The sequence below is a fragment of the Phyllopteryx taeniolatus genome, chromosome 21 (assembly GCF_024500385.1).
Source record: "Phyllopteryx taeniolatus isolate TA_2022b chromosome 21, UOR_Ptae_1.2, whole genome shotgun sequence".
Taxonomy (NCBI): Eukaryota; Metazoa; Chordata; class Actinopteri; order Syngnathiformes; family Syngnathidae; genus Phyllopteryx; species Phyllopteryx taeniolatus.
This window is the reverse complement of record NC_084522.1, coordinates 11,452,439-11,472,491: the sequence shown is the minus strand read 5'-3', so window position 1 is coordinate 11,472,491 and position 20,053 is coordinate 11,452,439. Positions and strand designations below refer to the sequence as shown.

Genomic DNA, 20,053 nt, shown 5'->3' with positions numbered 1-20,053 from the left:
GGTGCTCAAGGCTCATAAGCAATGACACAGCTGCTATCCAGCATGACAGAAGTTTAATTGCTGATTGCAGTTTAATTGTTCCCCGAAGAAATGAGCCGCGGTCGTGTACAGACTGGCATCTGCTAAAGCACCCTTTGAAGCACTGCGGGAAACCTATATTTACTGTTGCAACGATTGGTGTGAAAGAACAGCCTTCCATCTGTTCGACTCTTCCATTCTTTAGGCATAGTTCTCCATGTGAGGAAAAAACTTTGGTGGTCTTTAATACCTTCAGCATGTGGCTCGTGAAGGCCTTTGTATATGATGACTGTGTCTTTGGTAATCTTTTCAGCGGCAAAGAAAGCTCAGTGGCTGGAGAAGGAGGAGAAGGCCCGGCGTCTGAGAGAGAGTCAGCTGGAGGACCGCAGGAAGAAGCTGGAGGAACAGAGACTGAAGGCTGAAAAACGCAGAGCTCTTCTGGAAGAGAAACAGAAGCAGAAACTGGAGAAGAATAAGGTGAGTGTGATGCCAACAGGTACATTAATAACCAACATTTAGAGTGCTGTCACACCTATAATTTCTCTGATACGAATCCATTACACAATCAGTAAAAGAAATCCAAGTGAACTAAAATGTGTCACAGGCATCTCCGTTGAATTTGTCAGTAAATTTTGAACAGATCAGAGTCCAAGTCTTGGTCTTGAGTTTCATTACATGAATTTACAACAAGTGAGAAAACAAACACGAGTTCCATCAGAATGGAGCAAAGTAGGCTAGGGTGAAAGCATTGTTTTCATTTTGAACTCTCCAGTAAATAAAATTGAGCTTGACCGTTTGTGGTCTTTGTGGCGCAGGAGCGATACGAGTCAGCCATCAAGAGGTCGACAAAGAAGACGTGGGCCGAGATCCGTCAGCAGAGATGGTCTTGGGCGGGTGGACTCAACCAGACCTCCCGCAGGGAAAGTGAGTTTTGGTGCCAAAGAAATATATCGCATCCTCACTTGAGCGCAGGGCTTTAATTTGAGAAGTGTTTGCACACACTCATCTGAGGCCAGTCATCCAGCTGACGCAATTCAAGGAAACGGTCTCAGAAGGTGTTTGTGGTTGGGAGGGTGGAGCACCAGAGGTCCCACACATGATGTCAGTGCTGGGAATTGTCCAGTGATATTACCGTGGCTACCTCCTTTCTCCATTTTAAACTGGTCACAGGGGCAGACTAGTAGTTTTTTCATTCGATTACTCGTGTGAACAGCAAGGTGCTGTGATGTTATTTGCCCTTTTTGCACTGAACTCTACCCTAACCTGCGTACAGTTGTTGCAAATGTGACAAGTGGCTTTTCTTCTCTCCTTTCGGTGGGTGACCTTCAGGGCAAAAAAGCTTGATAATGTGTGATCTTGTGTTGTAGCACTAAGGCAGATCCTTGATTTCTAACAAACCCTAACCTTTTCCTGACTGTTCCTCAAAATGTCCCTTCATCCGCCAAGTGGGAACTCAGATTGATCCTACTTGTGATAATGAATTGGCAATGTGACCCCAGGGACCGGTGCATGGCTACCCTTTCAAGGGTATGATCCAGAATAAGGGATTGGGCAGCGCCATCTCTGTGTGGACCATAGCACCCCGGTGCTCATGTGAACAGATGTTGTGTGTTGCGTTCTCTCCGGTGCAGGCAGATGCTCAGCCTCCACGGTCAACTTGCCAAGACAGGTGGACCCTGTCATTAACAACAGGCTGTCCAAGTCCTCTGCCACGCTCTGGAACTCCCCCAACAGAAGTAAGGACGACCCAACGTCAGTGTCCGCCAGGCTTCCCTCCTTCCTCATCCCCTTCCACTTTCCCCTCCCTCAAACCCTAATCTGGTTTTTGGTTTATCTTTCATTATTATAATTGTCGTCTCTGGTGACCTGCCTGCCTGCCTGTGCTTGGTGACTGGTCATTCGCCACACACCTCCCCAACACTCACGGTCTCGTATGCATCGTGGTTTTTTGAGTTAATTCATTTGGTTTGGTTGTCTTTGATTTAAGTCGCTTTTGCATTTTGGATCAACCTTCTTTCACCTTTGAAGTCATAGTACCATGCTTTGCGATACTGTGTTTCAGCAGCTTATACGTTGACATCTCTTCATGGCATTTTCATGTGGTGTCTCCCTCCACCTCTCTGTTGGTGGCTTGGTGTGGTGGTGGTATCGGTGGTGAATATGAAATTGTCTTCCAATGAGTGAATCTAAGTAACAGAGAAGACATGAAAATAATTTTCTGTTCATGATGGAACAGGTAACATTTATATTTAAATGTTGTCACTACATCACCTCAGGTTTCTTTTATTATTCAACAAAACTTTCCGATACATGACCATTATTGCAGAACACAGACTGAACCCTACTAATGTTGTTTAAGTGGGATATTGTTATAACAAACAATTATAATGACACCTTTTTGAGGCTATATTTTTACATGGTGGTGCTGTATGTCAGCATGCTTATAAGCTCACAGGGAAATTGGTTAACATTATTATTATTTTTTTTTCAGAGCCACTCTTTCAGACAATTGTATTTGGATTGCTACATGTAGCAGCCATTTCAGATATGCCAAGTCTCACATAACGGGGTACCATTCTAGGTTCTGTTTCTTACTATGTAATCAGCAATTTTGCTCTCAATTGTCCAATCGGACACTATGGAGGTTCAGATTTCTTGATTGTTACTTACAGAGAGCTTTGATACTGTGTACAGAAAACAGGGCAATTATAAACTGAAAGATATTGCATCTTTGCAAAGCCAGGGTTAATAAGAGAGCCTTGTACCAATAATCAAGAGGTTAGTGATGAGAATCTGCTGACATTTGCACACGGAGGCAGCCGCCACACTACCTACACAGAAGGCGATCAGCAGGCACCAGCTAAACACAGCCTTCTTCTTGCCGCATTGGAGAAAGAGGAGAGGAGTCGGTGGTACAACGCGGTTGCCTAGCAACAGGGGGGAAGTCAATTGGTTGGTCAGTCGTAAAACACACAGCGAAGGTGACAGCCTGTGCTCTCATGTAAGGAAGGCAGTTTATGATTCAAAGTCATTTCACATTTGCTTGTGAACACTACCAAACATTTTGTGATTGCACTATCATCGCACATACACTATATATGTTGGTGGTGTTGCTGTGCATAGCTTTAGTGAATGTCAACTCAGCATGAAGCATTTAAAAAAAAAAAAAAAGACAAATTCAGCCATATACTGTATGCATGTTTAATTACTGCATCTTAAAAATATTGTAAAGCATTGTGATCATTTTCCACAGAGGAAAAATAAATTCTACCAATTACTGACTAACCTGATAAAAGTCTTAAAATACCTCTTTTAATAATTATTGTTGCAAATATGAATTGAATAGTCATCTACGGTTTCCACTAGGGATAGGACAGTACGCTCTGCGCGGGACAGTACGCTCTTATGGACCGCGATGTTTTGGCTTTGTAATTCACTTTGCATTGACTCTGTGTGTGTGTTTGTGTGCGTGCGTGCGTGCGTGCGTGCCTGTTGCACATTCACCTACTCACAGTCGTAAAGGTATCTGGATACAAACTGCATCTGACGTATATGGTAACATGTAAAAACACTAGCATGAGTGGAGGATTTGAGAGACAGACATTTGAACAAGTACTGGCTTTATTTAAATCGGCCGTGTGGATTAATTTCGGTTCCACTGTTGAATACAATGACGAGTGAGTGAAGAGTGTTGACAATTTACTGTCTGTCACAAATTGTTGACATGGCCACTAACAATCACGTATACTGTGTTGTACCGTAAGCAGATGGCTCTCTCTTATGTGTGATGTGTTATAGTGGCAAATACCTGCACGATTCTACATTCTTCTGTGTAATGTCATCTAATGTCTGATCATGCAACTATGTACAACATATAAATAAAATTTAATCTTTCACATTTTTTGTTAGATAGATACTTTATTCATCCTGTGAGGGAAATTAAGTTGTCACAGTATACGTATACACTTGTATTAAATTATATAGAAAGAACCAACAAAGTAAAAACAATTACTAAAGGGCAGCATTGGGGAGAAATTAAAAGAAATGTAAATCAAATCTAAACAAGACAAAACAGAAGATTAAGATGTTGCATGTTTGTATACGGTAAGTAATAATCGTTACGTCGACTCCCTATCTCACTGGATGAGAAGAAGGGATGCTTAAGTCAACAAAAGACCCGTGGAGTATTCGGATGGACTTCTCCCGAATGTAATCATAATCCTTATTAGTATATTGCAAAGAGTTTTGGTCAACTTTGTTAGCTTTTTAGCTTCATTTTGTGAGCTTTGGCTTATTGTCTGCACATGCTCGTGAGGTTATTTGTGGTTGCTTCTATTCAATAATTTCTACTATTTGTGTTCATCCCATTGGGAAAGTGTGGTGGGACAATTCCACTATTCACTTATATGCAGCCCTGAAAATTCAAATTAAAACTCATGCTACCTTTTGCTTCTCAGTATTTGCAACTTAAAACACTAGGGGGCGCATTATTAGGTCACATATCAACATCCTTCTGTGGAAGAACCATCAACATCTCTTGGAGACATACTGTAAGAGGTGCAGAGGATTTGACCATGACCTGCTATTGACGGCGCCCTCTTGTGTCAGCCCGCAGCCTGCGCCTGAGTCCATGGGAGAGCAGGATCGTGGAGCGGCTCATGACGCCCACGCTATCCTTCCTGGCTCGCAGTCGCAGCGCCGCCACCCTCCTCAACAACGGTGACTCTTGTGAGTGTGACATCCCGCCGCCTATGTGTATTTGTCATGACTAACATCTGAACACCAATTGAACATGACCTAACTGAGGTTTTCTCAATAATCCTTTGGGGCTTGTGGTTTTTGTCTCTATGTATGCGTTTCTTCAACATTCTGTATGAATGATTATGGGCGTAGTGATTCTTATCTCTGCCTCACAGTTCTGAGGTATGAGATTTGAAACTGGGCTCTGGCCCTTCTGTGTGGAGTTTGCATGTTCTCCTTATGTTTGAGTGGCTTTTTCTGGGTTCGCCAAGATCCCAAGAACATTCATGTTCTTCCTTCGTTCTGAATGTGAGTGCAAATGGTTATTTGTTTATATGTGCCATGTGATTGGCTTGCGACAAGTCCAGAGTGTTCCCCGCCTCTTGCCCAAAATCAGCTGGGGTAGGCTCCAACTCACCCGTCACCCAAATGAGGGCAAGCACTGTAGGAAATGGCTGGATAGATGAATGATTACCTTGCTTACCTCTTTTGTTTCTCCTTTTTCCCTTTTAATTGAGTTATTTAGATTTTTAATGACAAAATAATTAAATAAAAAGCAATACTCAACATTCAATACCTGCTATGTATCTTTTATTTAAGTGATGTTCATTCCTACAAGAGAGTGATTCTTGTAGCGGTAAAGAAATTAGTTGCAAAGAGCTATAAATGAGCTACTGAAAATGCTAAGAGAAAGCAGCACACAAATACATTAATATCACCATAAAGGGACATTGAAGCATACATTCTTACTTTGTTATGTCAATTGTAATGTGTTATGACCCCTGATGTATCAGCCTGCATGGTGTGTGTATATAAATGTGTGTGTGACCCCCTGTCTCTGCATGTCTACACACTGCTCAGACTCTCACCACTGCTCCCGTTCAGCCTCAGCCAGCCCGCTCAACGCCTGCTCCCACCACCAGCACCAGAACTCAGCAGAGCGCTGGAGGCTCTCCTCGGCCAGCACGCCCGACATCACCCAGCGCCAACGACAACGTAACTCCGCACCGGTAGGTCGTGTGATTTGGAGTGTCATCAATGTACAGTACCCGCCATTGTTAGTCGAGTAGTGTTATACTGTCATTAAAAGTGGTGTCAATAAGGTCACTAAACACCTGCACACTCTAATGATATCCAATACAAAAGCTGCATCAGTAATTCTGCATTTGATTGATTGACGCCATCGGAGATGTATTAATTTAGCAATGTGTGTGTTATTGGAGTTGTAGTTCGCAGTGGTGTTCAACTACACTGTGTTATCCAGGTAGCTGTTATATAATATTTGGGCCCTTTTATATAGTCAAGCTTAGTATGATGAAACGCAATTGATATCCCCGCAAACTGCAACCGGAATAATAAAAATAACAATCAATAAAGGATATATTATCTTATTGCTACTGTGATCAAAACATCGTTATTGTTTTTCTCAGTAGAAAGAGCTAGTGAGTATCCATTTTCTCATGTGATTGAAGTCTAAAATTCCATGAAATTAATCATTTGACATTGGAAATGACCTTTATTGGATCTCATGCCTAGACATCTTTTCCATACTCAGAGTAAAAGGCAAGCCAATAGTTCATTATGATACGAGGCAACAAGTGGGTGATGGCTTCCTTTTTTCAAGTAATGTGATATATATTTTACACTACAGTAACTTATATATTACCATCGGAGAGGAAAATGTCTCTTCGCAATTTTAAAACATTCATTTATTGTGATTTTTTTTGTTTGTTTTTAGACTGAAGAGTAAATAGATCCTACAGGTATGTAGGCAAAGGAAAGGATTAACCCATTGTAGGGAAAGAAAGGCAATCACAATAAGTACTAATATATAAGTGAGTAAAGAAGGAAAAGATGTATATACGAATATGATATGAAATTCAACGAGTACTCCATAAAAGAGTAAGAGTCATGAATGTCATGCACCTGAATAGTTGCTCAAAGAAAGCTCAGCAAAACTGACATCCCTCCAGCAAACAATTGTCTTAGTTTCCATCCCGGATGTTAAGATAACTGCTGCTTGGTTCATTGATATTATTGATTTAAGAGCTACGTGGTCGTTGTCCTAATCTAAAGTAGTGGGACTATCTTGTTGAATATTGATGACTTCTCACTGCAGCCTGGTAAAAATACATTTGGCTGCCAAACAGCAAAGTGAACTCAGTCAGAGTGAGTTTGCGTGTAAAGTTGCGAGCCTCAGAGCGAGTTTACCCTCAGAGCTGCCTTATAAAGTATAATAGAAGGATAATAGGAATATGATATGAATAACAATGCTTAAAACGTATTTTAAAGCCGATATGAATAAAACCTGAGGCACCGTGTGTTGCTAGGTAACCAATGGATAGTTACATCAGCGCTGCTTTATATTGCCTCGACAAACTTCCATTTTTGTTCTTGTCCCCTTCAAGGTTGACAAAAAGAAGAAAGAGAAGAAGGACAAGGAGAGAGAGAATGAGAAAGAGAAGAGCGCTCTCACAAAAGAGAAGGTACAGAAGAAGAGACAGACCGCATCGCCCACCACAATCACAAGGAGATCCCAGCCAGAGTTCAGGTATTGCTCTTATACATCAAACCATCCCATGATAATGGAAACAAATCCCTTTTTCATGTTTTTAAACTGTTTATCCGGCATTGGAAGAAATAATTTATTCTTGGAGCAGGGTTGTTTCTAACAGATGGCCCGAGATGCTCTTATCTGAGTTCTGCAGGACATGGTTCAGGCATCATTGTGGGCATGAGCACGTCGTCCGTTTAAATGAGAGTGAGAAGCTCTCAGGCAAAGCTGGCTTTTATCAACGGACACTTTCATCTTTTACCTCCCTTGATCCAAAGAATGCTGTCAACACAAAGTGGAGTCTCGCTCACATGCGTTTCCACTTGACCGAGTTTTTGTTTTTATACACGACTGTACCTTGAACCTCTGTGTTTTTCTTGACAGTGTGGCAATCTCATTTCCTTTCGAGATCACTTTTTCCCTCGCTTGCGTGTTTCCTATCTTAGCACCCCCAAGCCAAGAACCAGACCTCCATCGCCCGCTCCTCCCAAAAGTCGTCCCTTATCGCCGTTGGTACCAGCGGCGGGTTCCAAGACGCCCACGGGTAAGAAGACACCCCCTCCTGGCTCCAAGACCCGACCCAAACGGGCCCAGACACCCGCCAGGGTGCAGCCCCAGACGGTCACTACGATCGTTGTGGAAACGAGCCAAGAACCAAAGGAGTCTGACACTCCGCAGGAGAAAAAGGGTGAGTGTGGTAACCATGGTGATGATATCCATCCTCCAAGGTTTGGCTGCCATCCATATTGCAAGAAATTAGAATATCATTATAACAATCAAAATTATTTTAGTAAAGAAATTAGGTCGCAATTGGCCTTCTGTTAAGTATTTTCCAATGTGTTTACGGAATATGTAAAATACAGAACTTTCTCTTTTTGAATTGAACTGCGATAAATGAACTTTTTTACAATATTTAATTTATTGAGCCTCTTTACAAAGTATTTACACTTTTTTTTCCCCCAATATTTCAATGTCCTTATTTGGCTTCATAAAAAGCATCAAATACAAGAAACACCTGACAATAAAATGCATTACAGTTTTAGATGACTGAAAAGTGTAACCCCAAAAATGTATTGTTAAATTCATATCTCTGGCACAGTGTCAATTAACTGAGGTGTTGTTAATTGTGTGCTTGCAGTGTAGTTCTTGTATTTGCTCTCATGATTAGAATGTGCAGGTATACCTAATGATTCTGCGTATGTGGATTAGTCAGCCTCACAGTACTTGAGCATAGCTTTGGACATTTGTCTCCTTAGTAATACATCTTTACTCACCTTTACCTCTCTTTCCTCTCCTGTAGACTCCAGTAATGTGTCGGCTGCTGCACCAACTGTATCTCCCGCACCCGGCCCACCAGTTGTTGAGGCCTCAGCTGGTGCTGTAGCTAAAGAAGAGCTCCCCACTCCAGCTGCCTCACCCGCGGTCAACTCCGCAAGCAATCCCGCCGCCCCTGCTGTCACTGTCACGCCACCAGTCGCGGCGGCCGGCAGGCCATCGGCCGGCACCAACGACCCCGAGGAAGCCGCTCGCGTCCTGGCCGGAAAACGCAGACAAGCGCGGGAGCAGCGGGAGAGGGAGGAGCAGGAGCGGCAGGAGCAAGAGCACAAGAATAGGTCAGCTGGAGTAATCCAATATGTGCCATAATGTATGTGCAAAAGTGGCATTAGTACTCACACTGGATACTTAAGTAGAAGTACAGATACTTGTTTTAAGAAGACTGGTAAAAGTAGAAGGACTGATTCAACTCCAGTAACAAGTAGAAAATACAGAGTAAAAGTAAAGTCCTCAGAAGAACTGAAAGTAAAGCACATATTCCTGAAAACATCTGCTTAAGTAATTGTACTTGGTTACTTGGCACCACTGTTTATGTGAACACTGTGTAAAGTGGATGCATCCTCTCAGGATCCTCAAGGAGGAGGCGATGGCGCGGGATGCAGAGGAGAGGAAGCGCAGAGAGGAGGAGGCTCGCTTCATGGCAGAGCAGCAGCGTCTGAGGGATGAAGGCCAGCGAGCTGAAGAGGAGAAGGAGGCCAAGGAGCGAGCCAAAGCTGAGCAGGAGGAGAACGACAGGCTGCAGAAACAGGTCAACGCTTGAACCAACCAACGAATGAATGAATGACGGCTTTATTTTGAATACGTGGTAGTACGCGATAAGAATTTAAAAATGAAACGAATCAAAGTACAGTAGTCAAACAATACTAAAACAAACTCAAAATATATAGCTTATTACTGCATTTCTTCTTTTCTTTTCTCTACAGAAAAATTTCATTTGTTGTGTATTTTAATAAGATGGCAATAACAGTTGTCATACTATTCATCGCTTTATAATTCAATTCAAGTATTTGTCCACAAAAACTGCCACACCTCCTCCGCGTGCTTTGTGTTGCCATGGCTGCATATGATGCTTTGCCTTTGGGCTATAAATGAGGAAGGCAGTGTCCGCTGCTGGTCTCCAATATTATGAAAATGTAAATACTGTTGGTACTGTAAAGCCTTCAAATTTCCATTAAGGCTCATGGAAACCAGTGAACACCACCACCATGCTGAGAGGCCATTTACCATCTGGGCTGCTTAATGCATAGGAGGATGCCGGAGCTGTCTGGCATGTAGGCAGATTAAAAAAAGGGGGGAAATATGTACACTGCTGTCATGGATTAGATGCGTGGCACGTGAGCCCTAATAGTCAGAGAGGCCCCTTGTCTGCCCGGGCACATGCCAGCTGGTGACCTCCATAAGAGTGCTGAGTGGCGGCTGAGGGAGCCATTGTGATGGACGAGATAGTGACAGGCCTGTGTTGCTTGTGTCTCCTTCGCCTTAGCGCCTGCGGTGGGCTGATGGGCAGACAAGCGGCATCAGTGTACGCCAGGACCCTAGCTCTCTGCTATCCTTGGCTCCCCTTTTCTCCTTGAATGGATTCATTGTCCCACATGACAGTGATCGAGACTGGCTGGAATCTTATTTATCCTCTTCAAGGTGTTGGGCACTGTTTAGAAATATGAGATACCTGCCCATATCTACTGTATTTTAGCCTGCCCACAAAATGGAGATAGCAGAATTAAACAGTTTGAATACATGATAGGTTTGATGGCATAGCTCCCTTGAGCACTTATGCCTGCTTGGTGCTAATTGTAAATACTCAGTGAAGCATGTAATGGAGTTTATTACTTATGTGCTGTATACAACCGCCGTGGGGTGAAGGCTGCAGAAGTGGCTGACCATGCACTGCCCCCTGGTGGAGGTGTGCAGAAATGTTTTGGGCAGCATAAATCATCCTGGAGTATCAGATCAGGGCCACACTGAAAAGAAAAAATATATATACAGCGACATTAAAATCGTTTATTTACGAGGCAGTTTTTCACTTTTGAGATCATTTTTTAAATATATTTTCGAGATATTACAAGAATAACTTTGTATTTTATAGAGAAAACATGTTATCATTGCCATTATCATTATATTAGATGCGTAATATTATGAGGGGGGAAAAGTCATATTTTTTAGATATTTTTTATTTTCAAGATGAAATGTCATAGTTGTATATATTTTACACTTAAAAAAAACATTGTTTTAGTTTCAAGTAATAATATGAGAATAAAGGCAACAACGACTTTGGAAGAACTTGAAGGGCGAATAGGAGAAGTTATGTCTTCCATCCCACAAGAGTTGCTTGAGAAATCAGTTAATGCGGTTCCCAGGCGGGTTGAGAAACTGGTGGCTAATGCTGGCGCACACATCGAATTTTAAATAAAACTCCATGCGATACGCTTTCTTCTCATGTTCATTTCTTGTAAGACTTATAGTTCAGAAACTATGGAGTTACTTTTCAATCACCCGGTATATAAAAGTTTTTTTGTTTTTTTTACATTTTCAAGAACCTTTTTTTTTTATATTTTCACGATAAAACTTTATATTTTTAAAAATGTGTTATATTATGAAAATTGTATATTTTCCTGAAACAGTCATCGTATACAGTATATTTGAAGTAAAAAGTTATATATCCAACCCTTTTCTGTACCGCTTGTCCACACTATATATATGGCTGGTTAGCACATCCACCTCACAGTTCTGAGGACCCGTGTTCAAATCCCGGCCCCCGCCTGTGTGGAGTTTGCATGTTCTCATCGTGCCTGCGTAGGTTTTCTCCTGGTACTCCGGTTTCCTCCCACATCCCAAAAACATGCACGGTAGGTTAATTGGCAACTCTAAATTGCCCGTAGGTGTCAATGTGAGTGCGAATGGTTGTTTGTTTATATGTGCCCTGCGATTGGCTGGCGACCAGTTCAGGGTCTACCCCGCCTCTCGCCCGAAAATAGCTGGGATAGGATCCAGCACGCCTAGTGAGGATAAGCCATATAGAAAAATGGATGGACGGATGGATATACAGGTAGATCAAGATTAAAGTTGTAATATATGAATAAAATCATTTTGTTATAAGGGGAAGCGAAGAGTTAATATCAGAGGAGCAGTTTAGTGTGGGCAATTCTTAGGTTCTGGGTTCAAATCTCAGAACCTTCCTGTGTGGATTTGCAAGTTCTCCTCGTGCTTGCATGTTTTTTTTCCCCCCCGGTACTCTGGCTTACTCCCACTTTTCAAAAATAAGCATTATAATAATTCAATAGAAAATACTTAAAAACAACAATAACAAAACAGTTATAACAAAGCAAAGCAAAAATTCCATTATGTTGACAAGCTCCTTACATGTGTGTTCATTTTAATCTGATTAAAGAGGGAGGAGGCCGAGGCTAAAGCACGCGAAGAGGCTGAGCAGCAGCGCATGGAGAGGGAGAAACACTTCCAAAAAGAAGAGCAGGAGCGACTAGAGAGAAAGAAGGTGAAGAAAAGCTTGCCCTTAAAAATTCATCATAGTCCTTCATCTTGAGGAAAGAACATCTAAGTTTTTATTTGTTTTGTTTGCTGTGTTTCTAGCGTCTTGAGGAGATCATGAAGAGGACTCGCAAGAGCGACGCCGGAGAAAAAGTTGGCATAGTTATTTTCAAATAAAACCAAGTGGCCATTTGTCTCATCAAAATAACATCCTTATTGTGTTCTTTACAGAAGGATGTGAAGGCATCTCCACAGGTTGATGGAAAAGACACAGACCTCAGTATAGGTAGCTGACATCTCGGCTTTGTTTGGAATATTTCACCCATTCCCCACTCCCTGTTTACTCCATAGGGATTTTTATTTAGTGGACTTCATAGTTCCCTTATCAGTCAAATGAAAAGTAGTTATTGAACACTACTCGGGTGGGCCTCCAACAGCACTAGAAAATGGCAAACTCACTATACAGGGCACTAAATAGTGGATGGGGAGTTATTCCAAACAGAACCCGAATGATTATTTTCCATTTCTGGATTTGTTTCACAATATCATCTTTGTGACAGGCGAAAACCTGCTGAAACCTGCTGCGAGCTCCTCCGGTCCTGTCGTGAACGGAGTGCAGTCCGCCGGTCATCAGAACGGCGTGTCGGCCAACGGCGAGTTCGATCAGATGATGCAGCTGAACAGCAGCGCCAACCCCGCTGCCCCCCAGAGTGGACTGGTCACGGGAGGAGAGCCCTTCCTGATCAAAACAGCCCCCATGAAACCTCAGCATGTGGCAGGTACACAGCAAAAGTGATGATAGACTAAAACACTTATTATTGGATTAGTCATGGCGAAAAAGGCATTTGTAGGAGATTGGGCCTTGATGAAGGCCTTTATTTGGGTCAGTGCATTTTTACAATAATATTAAACAATATTACCAGTACAGTGTTTCCCTGCAATATCATTGTTCATCGTCCGCGCCCCTGCAAAATTGTGAAAAATTTTTTAGGCAATTGTTATTTCATAGTTTTTTACAGTATACTTACTTACTGTAATGCCCACAGCTTGATTTATTGCGATATTGCAAGCATTTTTTGTAACCAATCCCCCTTTTCAAAGAAATTCAATAATAGTTGAACACTTTTTTTTGCCTTCTGATTTCAAAACAAGTTATCCATCAATTTGTTGTGTATATGTAATTTTATGAGGTGATAATTCATTTATATGGCTTCAGAGTCATAAGGGCCCTATGAGGGAAGCCAAAACTACAATGTGGTCCACGACAAAAATTAGTTCGACACCCGTGGTTTAGAAGCTCCAAAATTCCAAACAATTGATTAGGTGCAATTGATTTTTGAACTGAAGGTAAGGTAAAATTGTGGCAAACTTTTTAGGGCCACATAAAATGATATGGAGGGCCGGGGCTGGCCCGCGGTGCTGCTGTTTTAGTTCACAACAGGGTTCAAGTAGGCTCAGTTAGGTATTTAAAGTGTGTGTGGGAACAATAGCCTTTAGTGGGTTTTTTTTTTTTTTTTTTGTTAAAAGAATGAATGAATTACACAAAATTGTATGTTTCATCTTTACTAATCAACTTTTATCATCTGAGTGATTTTAGGCAGTGAATCCCCAAATTATCACTTATGTTCATTTCAGTTGTTTTATGTTTACAAATTTTGAAATTGTTAGCCTGCTAACACACGAAGATGCTTAATACAATAGATAAATAAATGGGCTTAAATATAGTCAAATAAAAAAAACTGTACTTAATTACTCATTCAGTTAAAATATATTGCACGTAATGGTTAAAAACAAACAATTTTTAAAGATCAAATGCCAATGTTTTGAACTTAAAAGTTAAATACAACTGAAGAGCGATTCTGTCTTGTACTACTAGTGCTACTTCTACCGCTCTTTGAGAATCAGTTTTAGTAGATGAAGATATTTAAGACATACAGTAGTCTCTCCCTCATGTGTCTCGCCTTTCCCTTGCAGAGGTCCTGTGATTCCCCGACACAACCATGAACACTCGCCTTATGTCTCCGCTTCACCATAGAGATTCATGCCACACCACAACTGTTTATACGTACAGTGAAAAACAAAAAATAGTGTGCCAAACAAACAACATGCCTGTGCTGACTCCATGACAACATGCAGGATCTGATACGGAGGACAAAGGAGGAGGCGGGGGGGGGGGGGGGGGGGGCGGACACTCATCCAAAAGAATGACAAAAATATATCATTCAGTATTCTCTGTCTTCAACATGTGTTCTGGTGCAAGTTTTATTGAAATGTCACATGCAGATTTTACAGTGCACCTTAAAGATGACTGAATTTTTTGAAAATACAGTATAAGACCCCTGGGGGAAAATGACAATGGTTGTTATTATTACCGTTGTTCTGATATTGTTAAGTTGAACAATGTGTGTTTGTTGTTTTTGTTGTCTTGAAATGTTGAGTTATTTAACATGAGGAGCATTGTATGGACAGGCCACAGACAAGTCTATGTAAATGTATAATGAGCCTGGCTGCCTATAGGCCTCCTGCTGCAGGGGATCTGTGAAATAAAGCTTTATGGAAGGGAAGCAAAGCGTGTCTGCATTCTTTTTCTTTTTCTTTTTTGCAAATAAAAGTCAGTGGTAGATTCTGCATCATATTTTTGAGAAACGGGAGATGTGGAGCTGAGTATCCTTTTTTATTACCTTGTAAATCTATTAGGATACCTACTCCCTTTTTCTTTTTTTTAATGGAAATTTTCAGTTGCTGAAGCCAACAGTAGTGTCATGTGTTTACATTCCAGTAGATGGAAGCACCGACACAAAATGGAGTCAGGATTTCCATTTGTAGCAGCCATACCCAAATTTAAGTCTAAAATCAGGTTTTGCTTTATAAAAAAAAAAAAAGATTTGCTCTTGTATTCCATCTCATTAGATAGTGCTGGTGTACCTAATGTTGTGTCCGCGTTGAACAGATGTCCTTTTGCTGAATTTGTCTGGCTGTAGCTTCACGTTGCACAGAGAGGTTAAATGACCTCAGCTGCATGTTAAAGGTCTGTACGTGAGATTTACAGCCCCGCTCCCTGTTAGCAATCAAATTATAAGCCGTTGTGGGCTATTCATGTGGTACATACCTGTATCTGAAATTCCTAACATACTACACTGGGCCTTGTTTCACCTGGCAACGAGCTGCGAATGTGTGCTGAATGCCAGCTGCAGGGTGACGTGTGCTGTCTGTCTTTGCTCTGCTCTGCTTTGCGTGGCCACAATTAGAACGCCATCCAAAGCTCTGCGTGCAAAGCTTCTCCTCCACTCCTCAACTGCTTTGCTTTCCTTACTGCTGCTTAACGGTGCACATGCGTGATATACAAGTCTTGGTTTCAACCTTTAAGCCCTAAATTTTAGAGACTGCAATTCTCCATGTCAAATTCAAATCAATTCCAATATTGTGTCTGTTTAGACAGAAGTAAATGTTCAGTTTCTTTAATTACGTTCATATACTATAGTTTGTATACAGTTCTATTTTTTGTGTGCGTTAATTACTACTAATTCTGACAAACAAAGAAGAACTGACTATAACACAGTGACTCCTCGAATAGTGGTGGTTTGGCATTTGAAAATTCACCTAGTCGCTGTTCTTTTATTTGTTTTTTTTGGAGGGGGGGGCTCCATTATTTGCAGGAAAACTCACCCATTCACTGTTTTTGTGCTCAGGCCAAAGCACTGAAAGCATTGCTTTGGTGCCATCTTGTCGCATCTTGGTGCCAAGGAACTATGTTAAAGTGAGTTAAGAAGCTTTATATAGACAAAAGAAGTGCTTACTACCATCTTGTGGCAACATGGTGCAAAGGAACTATATTGAAGTGAGTTGAGGAGCTTAATTACAGAGATGATGCTTTGCCACCATATTTTGGCATTCTGGTATCAAGGTACGATGTTGAAGAATGTTGAGTTATTGAGACAAAAGCAGTGCCCTGCCTCCATCCTGTGGCATCTATAGGCAGTTATAAGGGGAGGGGCGTCAAGTAGTTGCAGATTTTCACTATTTACAGCAGGGCTTGGTCCCAAACACTGGCTTTGTTGTCATTGCAATACATAGAGTGTAGAATGTAAGGAATCAGGTAAGCAAACTATTGTGGCATAAGATGCTAAAACATTTGGCGACTATCATAATTTTATGTAGAATCAGAAAACTACTGTATTTATACCCCCATGGTGCAATTAAAGGATCAGAGACCGGCACAGAAATTGAAACAAAGTTTACGACATAAGTCAGGGAGAAATCTGCGGGTTTACATTATCGCACTGAGTAGTTTTGGAATGATATAGTTGTATTGATATGTTCTGTGCATGGAAATATTCTGTTCGAGTAAGGGGGTGTTGACGTGATGACGAGCTGTCGATGTGCTCATCTCATGGATTTGTTGTCCCCGATGCATCGCCACTTTATTGGAATGCCTTCTCAGGGTGGACTATTTATAAATCAGATGCGCTTTCAGTAAGTGCTTGTCACTCAGTTTAGTCGGCTGCGTGCAGGCTGGCAACACCTTTCACTGGACCTTCTTCTTCCTCTGTTTTGTTTTCTATATAAATGCAGAAACAATAACATATCACTTCTTTCTTGCTTGTGGCCTTTTTACTCTCCCCTGCAAGGTAAGACTTTTCTGTTTTCAACATTTACTTCTTGCATGCCATGTGTGTACAGCAGTGTGCTGTTATGTTTAGTCATGATACAAGTATTGAAGAAGCATGAAGGAACACATTATTGTAAGTATTTCTCATTTTTAATGACTTGGGTATGTTGCTTGGCCATGGGTTTGTTCTCATACATGATATTCATCATATTTGTAAAATTGTATTTTCTGATCATCTAATTAATTGATTGATTAATCCATTCCGCTCCAGAAAAAATAAGTACTTTATAATAGCGTGCGTAGTAAAAACATACAGTAATGGCATAAATTAATAAAATGTAATGAATTAAAATTAATAGAATGTAAAGAATTAAACAGTTTTTGACATGTTTTGCTTTAAATCAATGGACATTGAGCTGCTCCTTCTGTTGTAGCACCTGTGTTTCACCTGCGGCAGTATACTACAGCCATAAAGATATACGTACATGGAAATAGTCACAAGTTACTCCTATTCAAGCCACAGTAATATTAGTCCTTCTTCGCAGAGGATAAAGAATAAATGCCTGTGAGTATTATTATATTATCTGTTTACATTTGTTGCCCTACCGTTTGTGTTCAAATATTCATTGCTTGGTTATAACACTGCAGTCAATCCATCAATCAATCAATCAGTCATGACTGTTGATGACTAAGTAAGGGTTAGAAAGTAGCTATCTCTTTACAAATGCAGCGAGTAATAGTGAGAAGTCATAAGAAAAGTATATACTCAAGGAAAGTAAAAATACAGTACCACCAAAATCAACGTAATTTTTTGTACTTTGTCACTTACCACCACTGCTTTCCAACCACCTGTTTTGCATTAAAAGATAAATTATGCCACAAATATTAAAACATTCAATTCTCACCTTATATGTAGAATTATATCGTGTTGTTAAGCTTAAGTTCCACTGAGAGTAGAATTTAGGCCTTTTTTTTTTATTATTTGAACTGACCTCCTCGGTCAAAGTCATCCTTCTTAGTCGGTATCCACGCCTCTGAGCGAGACTGTTAACAGCCCATAATGGTGAGTGACAGACAAGGAGACATATGCAGTCTGACAAAGAAGCCAAAGGAGAGCTTGTCACTGTTAATAATAACTGCGGTGCGTTCAAGTGTCAAACACTTGCGTTGCGAAAGAAAATGAGCGTTAATAAGAACCGCTTGCTTCTATTGGTTAGAGGTCAATGAGAGTGGACTCCGTCCACTGCGTGCTGTGCTGACTTGTGAAGTCTTTTTGACACGTTGGGCTTCTGTTGACAGGATCACCATTCATTTCTTTATGGCTATGTTTTGTTTATTGATAATGCTTTTCTGAAATGCTTGACAGTTTAATTTGAATCCCATTAAAATAAAATTTCATGTGTTTCGCCTGGTCCTTCATGTTTTCTTTAAAGAATTGTACCCATCTTACAAATTCTGCCTGGGTAATCAAACATATGAGCACAACTGTGTGTTTTCTCATTCACTAAATAAAAGTAGTGCTGTGAATTTCAAAATAAGAGCAAGTAAATAAGAACAAAGTATTACGTGTTCAAATAAAGTTCTTAACTTCAGAATAATTCTTTGAAAAAAAACTAACAAAATACAGACAATCATATTTTGATCATATGGGTAGAAGCAGGATCCGGCATTGTAAAAATGGAAGTGTTTTCCAAAATTTTGAGGTCAACTTTGGGGGTGCGTATTATACATGGGTGCGCATTATACACGAGAAATTACGGAAATAATAATTTTTTAAAAACTCAACCATTGTGTTATATACCCTTTTCTTTTAACAACATTAAAAATAAATGTTTGGGAACTGAGGATACTAATAGTTGAAGCTTTGTAGGTGGAATTCTTTCCCATTCTTGCTTGATGTACAGCTTCAGCTGTTCAACAGTCCGGGGTCTCCGTTGTCGTATTTTACGATTCATAATGCGCCACACATTTTCATTGGGAGACAGGTCTGGACTGCAGGCAGGCCAGTCTAGTACCCGCACTCTTTTACTACGAAGCCATGCTGTTGTAACACGTGCAGAATGTGGTTTGGCATTGTCTTGCTAAAATAAGCAGGGGCGTCCATGAAAAAGACATCGCTTGGATGGCAGCATATGTTTCTCCAAAACCTGTATGTACCTTTCAGCTTTAATGGTGCCTTCACAGATGTGTAAGTTACCCATGCAATTGGCACTGACACAGCCCCATAACATCACAGATGCTGGCTTTTGAACTTTGCGCCCATAATAGGTTCTCTGAACCTTTTGATGATATTATGGACCGTAGATGATGAAATCCCTAAATTCCTTGCAATTGTACGTTGTAACATGGTCCTTAAACTGTTCAACTATTTTCTCACGCACTTGTTCACAAAGAGGTGAACCTCGCCCCATGTTTGCTTGTGAACGACTGAGCAATTCAGGGAAGCTCCTTTTATACCAAATCATGGCAACCACCTGTTCCTAATTAGCCTGTTCACCTGTGGTATGTTCCAAACAGGTGTTTGATGAGCATTCCTCAACCTTATCAGTCTTTTTTGCCACCTGTCCCAGCTTTTTTGGAACGTGTTACAGCCATGAATTTCTAAGTTAATGATTATTTGCTAAAAACAATAAAGTTGACCAGTTTGAACATTAAATATCTTGTCTTTTTTGTGTATTCAATTAAATATAGGTCAAACATGATTTGCAAATCATTGTATTCTGTTTTTATTTATGTTTAACACAATGTCCCAACTTCATTGGAATTGGGATTGTATACCTGCGTATCGGTGTTCTTTGTGGTGTTATCCTAAGCACCTAATCAATTATCAAACAACTATTTTGATAACTGATTATTCGTTCGGAGACATTGTTTAACTTAAAATTGCAAATTCTCATTGCAGCAGCAAATATTCCCCGATTTCTATAGTCCTCCATGAAAGCAGACTGAATATCTTTGTATTTAATCAAAATAAGACAATTGCAAACATCTGCTTTTACTTAGGAAAACAATGATCAACATTTTTGCTTATTTTCTGACAAGTTACCGACCAAACCAGTAATTGAATCATAATTAATTTAGGTTTGCGAATTTCCTGCACTTTCAATTTGAAATAATTTCCTGTTTTTGAATAAAGGGATGGAAATTTACAACTACTTGTTTAATCCAATATATTGATTAATTAAAAATCAAAAAATAATTTATTTTAAAATAATCATTACTTATCCCTACATTTAATATAAAAATTGGTGAATTAATCATAATTAATAAAATTTTAAATTAAAAAAATGTGAAAGAATTATTATAAAAAT

The 20,053-nt window shown here is 40.4% G+C and overlaps 1 protein-coding gene across 5 annotated transcripts in view; it reads left to right on the top strand.

Annotated features, from left to right (window-relative positions):
- LOC133470785 (MAP7 domain-containing protein 1-like) overlaps positions 1 to 14,702 on the top strand; it is a 44,187-nt gene extending 29,485 nt beyond the window's left edge. For 3 of the 5 annotated variants that reach the window (XM_061759598.1, XM_061759595.1, XM_061759594.1), the window contains 14 exons: positions 332 to 495; positions 834 to 942; positions 1,650 to 1,754; positions 4,627 to 4,746; positions 5,620 to 5,768; positions 7,167 to 7,309; positions 7,759 to 8,000; positions 8,613 to 8,925; positions 9,215 to 9,395; positions 12,036 to 12,140; positions 12,236 to 12,286; positions 12,365 to 12,419; positions 12,694 to 12,912; positions 14,108 to 14,702. In XM_061759598.1, the coding sequence (XP_061615582.1) occupies positions 332 to 495; positions 834 to 942; positions 1,650 to 1,754; positions 4,627 to 4,746; positions 5,620 to 5,768; positions 7,167 to 7,309; positions 7,759 to 8,000; positions 8,613 to 8,925; positions 9,215 to 9,395; positions 12,036 to 12,140; positions 12,236 to 12,286; positions 12,365 to 12,419; positions 12,694 to 12,912; positions 14,108 to 14,118 (1,967 nt within the window). In that variant the 3' untranslated portion in view covers positions 14,119 to 14,702. The remainder of the gene's footprint in view (positions 1 to 331; positions 496 to 833; positions 943 to 1,649; positions 1,755 to 4,626; positions 4,747 to 5,619; positions 5,769 to 7,166; positions 7,310 to 7,758; positions 8,001 to 8,612; positions 8,926 to 9,214; positions 9,396 to 12,035; positions 12,141 to 12,235; positions 12,287 to 12,364; positions 12,420 to 12,693; positions 12,913 to 14,107) is intronic. The other 2 variants (XM_061759596.1, XM_061759597.1) reach the window with 1 other exon arrangement.
- Positions 14,703 to 20,053: the final 5,351 nt, after the last annotated feature.